We start from the raw sequence: 10,587 nt of genomic DNA on the forward strand, positions 1-10,587 counted from the left end.
CATATTGTGTGCATGTGCCAGTCGTAGCTGTAGGGTCACAAGTGTTGTCAGGTCAGTGAAGTGAGGACATCAAACCTGGGGCTGTCCGCACGCTAGAATCACACTCCATGTTAGGTGACAAGTTTGGTGACAATGTTAATATCTCAGACCCACATCACATTTAGTCATTGAGCAGACGCTCTTATCCAGAGCATCACTGATTGCCACATTGAAAAGTACCACTTACCAACTGAACTTAGTTCCCACTTTGCCACAAGCCCCAAGTAGATCTGCCCATGTAGAAGAAACATTACAGTGTATGTTCACTGTGTACCATCTTGCTTACCCTTATCCAGCCCAGTGAAATGAACACAATTATATGAGGTTTTAAAGTGTGGTTGATTAATGATTGTCAGTCAGGTACAAAGCCCCTCCAGACAGTGAGATTTACTAAGAGGATCAGTTACAATTCCTTGATGTGTCGGCATTCCCTGGATTAACCACTAAAGACCACCACTGCCATCCATCATCTGATGTACACTGTCATGGAGTCTATTGGTTCAGCAGTTTGATTCGTCTAAAGGAGGGGTCAGAGGTCACTTTCGGTCATTCTGGAAATGAACTCATCCCTGAAGTGGAGAGGTGGACATTGTGCCTGTGAGATGTGGTTATGTATGGAGAGGAGGAGACCAAGTGATTTAAAGGACACAAATTCTCCAATTATAGGAAGGAAGCCCTCCACATCACAGTAGATTGATATATATACAGTTAGGTCCATAAATATTTGGACATTGACACAATTTTCATCATTTTGGCTCTGTATACCACCACAATGGATTTGAAACACATTTTATATGTGGCCCCCCCCTTTTTAAGGGACCAAAAATAATTGGACAAACTAACATAATCATAAATCTAATTGTCACTTTTAATACTTGGTTGCAAATCCTTTGCAGTCAATGACAGCCTGAAGTCTGGAACCCATAGACATCACCAGACGCTGGGTTTCGTCCCTGGTGATGCTCTGCCAGGCCTCTACTGCAACTGTCTTCAGTTCCTGCTTGTTCTTGGGGCATTTTCCCTTCAGTTTTGTCTTTAGCAAGTGAAATGCATGCTCAATTGGATTTAGGTCAGGTGATTGACTTGGCCATTGCAGAACATTCCACTTCTTTGCCTTAAAAAACTCTTTGGTTGCTTTCGCAGTATGCTTCGGGTCATTGTCCATCTGCACTGTGAAGCGCCGTCCTATGAGTTCTGAAGCATTTGGCTGAATCTGAGCAGATAATATTGCCAGAAACACTTCAGAATTCATCCTACTGCTTTTGTCAGCAGTCACATCATCGATAAATACAAGGGAACCAGTTCCATTGGCAGCCATACATGCCCACGCCATAACACTACCTCCACCATGCTTCACTGATGAGGTGGTATGCTTTGGATCATGAGCAGTTCCTTCCCTTCTCCATACTCTTCTCTTCCCATCATTCTGGTACAAGTTGATCTTGGTCTCATCTGTCCATAGGATGTTGTTCCAGAACTGTACAGGCTCTTTTAGATGTTTTTTGGCAAACTAATCTGGTCTTCCTGTTTTTGAGACTCACCAATGGTTTACATCTTGTGGTGAACCCTCTGTATTTACTCTGGTGAAGTCTTCTCTTAATTTTTGACTTTGACACAGATACGCCTACCACCTGGAGAGTGTTCTTGATCTGGCCAACTGTTGTGAAGGGGTTTTTCTTCACCAGGGAAAGAATTATTCTGTCATCCACCACAGTTGTTTTCCGTGGTCTTCCGGGTCTTTTGGTGTTGCTGAGCTCACCAGTGCGTTCTTTCTTTTTAAGAATGTACCAAACAGTTGATTTGGCCACACCTAATGTTTTTGCTATCTCTCTGATAGGTTTGTTTTGATTTTTCAGCCTAACGATGGCTTGCTTCACTGATGGTGACAGCTCTTTGGACTTCATATTGAGAGTTGACAGCAACAGATTCCAAACACAAATACCATACTTGAAATGAACTCTAGACCTTTTATCTGCTCCTTGTCAATGAAATAACGAACTCCCATGAGGGAATAACATACACCTGGCCATGGAACAGCTGAGCAGCCAATTGTCCAATTACTTTTGGTCCCTTAAAAAGGGGGGGGGCACATATAAAATGTATTGTAATTCCTACACCGTTCACCTGATTTGGATGTAAATACCCTGAAATTAAAGCTGAAAGTCTGCACTTAAAGCACATCTTGATTGTTTAATTTCAAATCAATTGTGGTGGTATACAGAGCCAAAATGATGAAAATTGTGTCAATGTCCAAATATTTATGGACCTAACTGTATATTCCTGGTTTTGCTGAACTACCTTGTTTCTTCTGTTTTGTTTGTTCCCTTTCATTCACAAACGTCTCTCCATCTGTTTACCCCTCCCTTCGTTCTGTTCATCTGGGTCTTGTGCATAGAAGAAGGCAGTGTGTGGTCCAAGGGATAGGTCGGGTCGAATGTTAAAAGTCAAGGATCGGCTGACAGTCATGGCCTTCTAGGTTTGGCCCCGGCGGCAGAAAGTCCCTTTCAGCGGCTTTCTGGGAAGAGAGCACAAAGGAACGTTACAAGGAATTCTGCCCCCAAAATTCCAACCTACACTTAGCGAAGGTGGCTAAAAACATCTGTTTATTTTCATGCCGAGTACCTGACTGCCGACATGCTAAAATGCAGACATGTTAGTTTAGCTCATCTGGTTTTGTTTGTGTTGCCCACGAATATCCTCGTTAGCATTTCCATGACATAGGTAAGCACCAGAATTTGAGTTGGTGCTCTGAGTTGTGGGTGTGTGTTTATTTAAGTAAGTAACGTGTCGGGGTTATTTGGTTAGAAGGAGGAGGTGGAACGTACTTCATGGCCAGCTCTTTAGAGATCTGCTCCAGCGTGCGTCCCTTGGTCTCCGGGACGAAGAGGATGACGAAGATCAGGAGGACGAAGCTCATGATGGCGTAGAGGAACATCACGTTGGGGACACCAATCGTCTCTGGAGGAGAAGGGAGGATTCTAAACGTCTTAACACCTGCCCTCAAAATCCCCCACGTATAAGTGTTCATAATGAATGGTTTCTATGAAACACAGTTAGATACAATTTTTTTTATTGATTTTTTTATCATACAATTTAAAATCCTACAATACAAAGACACACACACATTTGTTTTCCTTATGACAGCAGTCCTCCTTTTAGGCACCGTCAAAACGGTCAAAGTGGTGTAATTGGAGGAGGACACGGCTACGGCAGTGCATTTCCCGTCCACGGATGGGTGACAATCCTTGTTTTGTTCCGTCTCTGCCATTCCCCTCCCACACAAACGAGGCCCGTTACCTGTGATGCTGAGGAAGGTCATGGAGATGAGCAGGTTGGTGGCCCAGTTCACAGCCGACACCACAGACACAGCCTTGCCTCGCACTCCAGTGGGGAAGATCTCACTCAGGACCACGTACACCACTAGGAACACACAGCCCCCGTTGAGTAAGCCCTCAACATTAACAGCTCAGCACACGTGTCGGGGTCTGCAGCAAGGATGTGATGTTCCAGATATGGCTTGCTCGTCTTGTTTTGTGTGTGTGTGCGCGCGCGCGTGTATGCGCATACTTACTCGGTCCGAGACTGAATGAGAAAGCTGCCACATACACCAGTAGGCTGATCAGAGACACCCACTTTAGAGAGGGTGACATGTCCACAGAACTCCTCTCAGAGCTACTGCTATTCCACTGGCTCTCTCTGGGGGACGGAGTGGTCATAGGAAAATAGTCCAACCCCGGAGAAGTATGGTTTGAGTCCCACCCCTTGTTGGTAATATTCAGTCCAGAGGGGCTCTGACATAGGCTGGTGAGATGGGTGTGGCTGTGCAGGGTCAGCACCCCCAGTGTGATCAGCGACAACGCCATGAAGACGGCACCCACACACAAGAAGATCTTGGGTCCCAAACGATCCACCAATAGGACGGCTGGAATGGTGCCAGCCACTTTGACCACACCGAACCCTATGGACGCGAAGGTCGCCGCGTCGTCGCTGTGGAAACCCACGCTGCGGAGGAGGGGCGAGGCATAGGACAGGATGTTGGGCTGCCCCGTCGTCTGTTGTAGAAACACCAAGGCGACCCCCGTTAGCAACCGCGAGCGCAGGTTAGCCTTGGTGCTAAAGAGCTCGAGGAACCCGTGCTCCGATTCCTCCTTAAGCCCCGCCTGGATGTCCCTGAGCTCCGCCTCCATCTCCTCCATGGCCCCACACCTCAGTCTAGTCAGCACTGCCCTGGCCGCCTTGCAGTCTCCCCGAGCGACCAGGAAGCGCGGGCTGGGCGGGAGGAGCAGCAGCGAGGCGCCCTGCAGGAGGGCGGCGGGCAGGACCAGGCCGAAGGTGAACCTCCAGCCCTGAGGCAGCGACGAGAAGCCGTAGCTGCACCCGAAGCCCAGCAGCACGCCCAGCACCACCATCAACTCGTACAGCGTCACCAGCAGGCCCCGCCTCTCCTGCGGCGCGATCTCCGCGATGTACAGGCACGCGGCCGTGCCCGACAGCGCCGTCCCCATGCCCACCACCGCCCGGCCCAGGGCCAGGACGCCGAGCGACGTGGTGGCTAGCAGCGCCACCGTCCCGCCCACCACCAGGCCGGCTGACAGGAGCATGGAGCGGCGGCGGCCGTAGCGGTCCAGGAAGAAGCCCCCGACCAGGGACATGAGCAGGGCCCCCAGCAGCAGGGAGCTGACCAGCAGCTCCTGCTCCAGGCAGGTGAGGGCCAGCAGGCTGCGCAGCTGCAGGAGAGCACCGGAGGTGAGGCCCATCTCATAGCCCAGCATGAGGCCACTGAGGGAGGCCGCTGCCGCCGCCAGCACCACCAGCCAGCTGCAGCCTGGGGGGGGGAGAGATTCAGGTTCACAGTGGGGGATGGAGAAAACCCATTGTGCTTTTTATTATATGTTGTATTCATGCGTAATGATAATATTATATATAAATAATAAACATAATGAACACTTATTTTACACTGTAAGGCTTTAATGCTGTCTGGTTTACCCAGTCCCAATATACTACTGTATAGAGGGTTTATTATGTTAAATGTTGCAATGTATATATTTTTTTTTAAATCAATGTCAGTCAGGAGAGCGTAATATTCAAATGACTAAATGAAAATGGAACAGGTTTGCTTCTTCTGCTTTATTTTCTTGGTTGTTCCATGGTGGGGGGGGAACACCATTCTGGGTGAGGCTGTAGCCCAACCAAGCCATACCCTGCCAACATCCATGGTTGCACAAATTGATATCAGTTATTGTTGGTTGGGAAGCACGTATACTAGGTAGTCTGTAACTGTGTGTGCGTGGGTGAGAGACAGATATACTGTTCTTGCCTACCTGGCATTACTGATTTTGCTATCTCTAGCTCACCAATACATTACTATGTTATGACCCTGAAACCTTGTCAGATCAAACACACACACACACACTTTACTAACTCCAAGCCAGGAGATTACCACGACTGCATCCATTTGAATATTTGATATACTTATGCAACATATAGCCACTTGACTTGTTGCATGAAGGTCAAGATGAACCAGCATAATGGTTAATATGTCTGAAACTTATTTCCATTACTGATGATTAACGCTGTGACAGTGTTTTGAATGGCACTCAATATGGTTTTGTTTTCGCAAATGGCTAAGCAGCCATGAAGTCCACTGCGATAGTTCTTGGAAGAGAGCGGTGCTGATGAAGGTTCATGTGTGACCACGCTGAAGAGGCTATATTAACTCCACAGGGTGAATAGCCTACTTCCCCCTGCTCCCTCTCAGCATTTGGGAGGGGTTTCAGGGGAGGGTTACGCTCATCGGTCAAGCCTGTTAAGAGTTCCTGTTCATTTCCATCTCGAGGGGCGGAACTTCCTGGCGCTTGTGTACACTTCCTCACCTTCTATTGGTTCCTGGCTGGCTTGATCCTCTGCTCGTATTTATGTTAATCATGGTTTATTGTTGACACTAGGTCACCAGAGATGTTTGCTGACTGAAGTGCAGAAGGTTAACTTTTAATGGTCAATCAATACTTGGTCTTGTAGACGCTGGGGTTAAAGAAAAGCGAGTCTTTAACTGGGACTGTGGCTCTCTACCTGCACTGCTGGGTGGAGCTTCCCTCTGGGGCTGGTCAGCAGGGGTCCCACGCGAGGATGAGTTGACCTGGTGGTCGAGGGTCATGCTGTGGGTCTCCGTAGGGTGATCCATCGCCTTGCACCAGTGAGTGACTGTAGGGGAGAAGGAGGGAGATAGTTTCAGGTCGAAAGAGAGAGATAAACCACTAACAAAGTCACATCAGTAAGAACGCAAGAACAACAGGTAAAACAGGCGTTCCTATGCAAACTATTGAAGCCTCATTACTAATAAAATGTAGAACAACAATGCAGGACAAATATAGACAACCGCTGTGCTCAACCGCGCTGCAGTTCACGACAGACGGCCGCAACAATAAGCATCAGCAGACTTTCCAAAAGTCCACCAAGGTCATTCCTAGTCTGCAGTCTGATGCATGCACCCTTTCAACTGACCAAAATAGGAAAGCGAGAACAACGAAAATGTGGGGAGAAGCTCCTTTGACTTTTTGACAAAACGCCTCTCTAGTAGACTAATGATTTTCATATGTTAAGTTAACCATAAAGTCATGACATTAAATATGAGTTCGTTGTACAGGCTACCCATTGATGACATTCCAAGTTGTTTTAAGTCAGAGCGGAATAAAGAAAACAGCCTAGGACCAGGATTGGGAAACCCTGGCCTATGGGAACAGTGTAATTCACATGACAGCTGTACGTAGACCTATATTTAGCCATTTAAATTATTTACCTGAATAGCTTCGAATCTTTTTATAGTTATCTTGCTCCGTCCATTCGCTCTTCTTCTCAATAACATTAGAGTTCTTGATATCAAAACTTGCAACACTCTCGTGTTAGCCCACGTTCCTTGTTTTTGCTCAGCAGTACTTGGTAAACTCCACCCATTTGAATAAAACACGCCAATAGAAAGCGTTCCCCGTGTGCAGTTGAACATACAGGGGTGTCATCAAGCCGAAGCCGTTTGGAAGGTGTTTTGATATTTCTGACTCTGCAAACAGTTAGTCCATTGGACTTTGTTCCTATTTCCTTACACAATTCATTACATTTCATGACATATAATCATTCACAATCGACTAGAGACTGATAGAGAAAAGGATGAACAGGGTGGTTTGAAAAACGTTGTGCTTTTTCAGTTTTCATTTGGGACAGCCCGGCTTCACATCATAGCGTTTTGCTGAACAGTCACTTCCTGCGGACTCGGCCCGATGCCTTCCCTTATTCTGTTGGTTCACATTGTCACATTACTATGACAACACAGATAAGGGTTCTATTCCCACGCTAATTTAGCCTCGATTGGTTTCTTGGACTGCGCATTTTGACCAGTTAGTGCGGTGTGATTTCATGTAATACGATACAGACTTTGTAGAGGCTTCCTGGAATCAAAAGGACAGGTGTGTACAGAAGGTGTCTGTGTGGTAGTCCTGAGGGCGTTGTCTGTTACATAACAAACCCAGTGAAACACTGCCCTTGTGAACTCTACATGACTGATTGAGATGAACTCCTAATAAACAGAATGACAATCATCGTTTCATATTTTCTGACTTTTTTGTTTGCATTTCCATGTAATAAGGTCAGTCAGTCACGTGAATCATCGATTCTTCATGACTGGCGTGGCTCGGGCAGAAGTCTGTCAGTGTGTCACGACAATGCAAAACTCTTGACAACTAAATGTGAACACAGTGGCCTGCTCGACATGTCAACTAACACAATAAGTTAGCATCTCACTACCAATTGGAACATTTCATGATAACCCCTCTCGTCAAACATTGCATCACTAGCCAACTTGTTAGGTTAACATGTGTTTTCTCAATATATGTTGTTGACACACACTGAAAAGTATTATTTACACTGTGTTAGTTGCTGTCATCGTCTTTGACAAATACAGTATGAACTCTTTCCAAATTAATTTGACTTTGGGTTCCAAAAGTTGGTGCACGCTACTTTTTGAAAGTCGTGTGCTTTCATTTTATTGATCGATGGCAATCGACGAGAGGCTGACACAAACATTTCTAAAGTTGAGGGTCAGGACGAAAACATTTGGGGTTTGAGCTGTCATGGGCACACTTCAGGGAACTCTCAGATGTCTCCGGAAGCCGCTCCAGGACGGTCTTGGTTGTGTTGTGAGGCCAGCCTGCGCCCCAGTCTGAGCTCATGAGATCTCTGAAGCCCTTCTGATCAAGACTCTCTCTGTACTTTGCTCCTTTCTATCATTCCCTCAGCCCTGATTTGTCTCCCAGTGTGCAGCTGACAAGGCATCCCACCCCACAGCTTGATGCAGCCACCTCTGGTCTTCACCATGGAGATGGTGTTGGCTAGGTGACAAGAGGTATCGGGTTTCCTCCACACATGACACTTGGCATTTAGCCAAAGGAGTTCAATCTTCATTTCATCAGACCAGAGAATCTATTGTCTTATTCTGGATCTTGTCACCACTGGATTCTTGGTCACCATCTCTTACATTTACATTAGCATTTACTCTCACCAAAGGTCTTCTCACCTGATTGTTCAGTTTGGGTAGACAGAACAAGGACAAGGTGAATGGGTGCTTTCCAAATGCAATGGATCATACAGTGTATGGCCGACACCATACTACCCTGAAGTTACAGTAGTTGAACATAGAGGGCCCTCTTATCAAAATAACAAAACAACTCACATGGAGCAATGGTGCTCTCTGCTGGTCAGTACATGTCTCACGCGCCAAAATGAAAACATTTATTTAGCAGTTGATTGGGGTCAAGGGGTAGCCTATAGGATGATAGAGTATAATCAACCTAGCTGCCCATCAGGAAGGGAGGTTTTATAACTGAGTTTGGCAGTGAGAGCACGGGTGAACTCATGCATTAATCTTGTTTATTTTCTAAATAAGATTTAGTGTGGACTGTTCCAAGTTGCCTGGCCAGTGTGCCCACAGAGCTCTTTGGCCCACCCAACATGGCTTCTGCCGTGACACACCTGTTTTTTCTAATTCCAAGTGTAAACATCTTCTCACATTACCACTTATTCACCAGCTGGGGGCAATGATGCACCAGGACCTTAACATGGTACATTCCGGCATAACCTGCTGCACACTGTATTAGAGAGGAAGAAGAGTACAGTTAGGATCAATACTTATGTCCTGCCAACAGAACACCAATGGAAACTATCTGGATGATGACACCAGAGTAGACATTCAATCGACAGAATGATATGCTTTAGAACAAATCCAGAATAATCAATGATGCAGAAACAACTCCCCTTGTTCAGGCAGATCTCATGTTCCGATTCATAGCATTTAAAGAAGCGTACAGTGTAGCAAGATCCCACTGTGGCTTCATGGTGGTTATCGCTTCAGCGTGTGGAATAGACACACGCATGCAAAAGCACGCACACATATATGACAATACATAGAAACACAAACATGTATGAACTCCAAACCATCCATTTTTTCTTCTCAGCTGTGTTAGTGGATTGTTTTGGTGCAGTGCTCACGTTAACACCTGTGACCCAGATTTACATTTAGTCATTTAGCAGACGCTCTTATCCAGAGCGACTTACAGTAAGTACAGGGACATTCCCCCGAGGCAAGTAGGGTGAAGTGCCTTGCCCAAGGACACAACGTCAGTTGGCATGACCGGGAATCGAACTGGCAACCTTCGGATTACTAGCCCGCTTCCCTCACCGCTCAGCCACCTGACTCGATGAACCGGGGAGATTTGGGGGTTATATCTTCCACCATCCTGAACTGTTTCTTTGAATCAGTTTGTAATGGCATTGGAGTAAATGATCACGTTGCCTAACAAGCATCTGATATTCGTCGATGACGACAATCGTTCAGACAACCTCCCTTCGTGTTAATCCCACAAGAAGTGATAAGGTTGACGCAAAGTTGGATGATTGATCACTTCTGCCTGTCGACAGCCGAGGTCAGCTGTCAGGTTATGACACACACACAGACACACACACAGTCAGACGTCACAGGCATTATTGTGTAAGGGTACTGACGCACAGGGGGAGGGGGTGAAGTCCAGTCTAGTGCTGTGGGATGTTCTAGACTGGTCCCTGTCTGCTGGCCGGGTGTGCGTCTCCGTGACAACACTTTAACCTCCTTCCATTCTCTCACGTCTCGTCTTTCGCTCGGACACTTTCACGTGGTCAAGAGCAGTTGTTGTTTAAACCCAGAAGAGGACAAGCCTGACGAGTTACTGGGGAGGGAACACTGACTAACTGGTTCTTAAGATCATAGTATTGAGTCTCAGTACAATTTGGAATCAGCCTGGGATTGAAGCCGGAATGTACTACTGTGAATTGAAAATATGAATGGACAGTTGGGTTGTGCTTTCACATCAATTTCAAAACCATTCTTGAAACTGTACTCGAGTCTCTGTGATTTTTATCGTTCCTTGATAGACTGTGCTCTAAGATCAAGAACAACGGTTCATGCGCATGCCATCACTAACATCTTTAGATGTTTTTTTGATAATAAAGGACAAAGCAAAATTCCAC

At 46.4% G+C, this 10,587-nt stretch overlaps 1 protein-coding gene across 1 annotated transcript; it reads right to left on the reverse strand.

Moving 5' to 3' along the window:
- Window positions 1-2,296: 2,296 nt before the first annotated feature.
- On the reverse strand, window positions 2,297-6,998 carry slc2a12 (solute carrier family 2 member 12). Its single transcript, XM_062467276.1, has 6 exons — window positions 6,836-6,998; window positions 6,109-6,240; window positions 3,611-4,864; window positions 3,337-3,459; window positions 2,865-2,997; window positions 2,297-2,554 (listed from the first exon to the last, which is right to left on the reverse strand). Exons 2-6 carry the CDS (start codon window positions 6,218-6,220, stop codon window positions 2,512-2,514), a joined length of 1,665 nt encoding a protein of 554 aa, XP_062323260.1. The 5' UTR covers window positions 6,221-6,240; window positions 6,836-6,998; the 3' UTR covers window positions 2,297-2,511.
- Window positions 6,999-10,587: the final 3,589 nt, after the last annotated feature.

The sequence above is a fragment of the Osmerus eperlanus genome, chromosome 8, assembly GCF_963692335.1.
Source record: "Osmerus eperlanus chromosome 8, fOsmEpe2.1, whole genome shotgun sequence".
Classification (NCBI taxonomy): Eukaryota; Metazoa; Chordata; class Actinopteri; order Osmeriformes; family Osmeridae; genus Osmerus; species Osmerus eperlanus.

Bases quoted from the DNA above. Each gene is read 5' to 3' on its own strand.
- slc2a12 (XM_062467276.1), bottom strand. From the start codon at position 6,220: ATGGATCACCCTACGGAGACCCACAGCATGACCCTCGACCACCAGGTC. The intron at 4,865-6,108 runs GTAGAGAGCCAC...TCCCCCCCCCAG, and splicing joins AGCTCCACCCAGCAGTGCAG to GCTGCAGCTGGCTGGTGGTG. The intron at 2,998-3,336 runs GTAACGGGCCTC...CTTCTCCTCCAG, and splicing joins GACCTTCCTCAGCATCACAG to AGACGATTGGTGTCCCCAAC.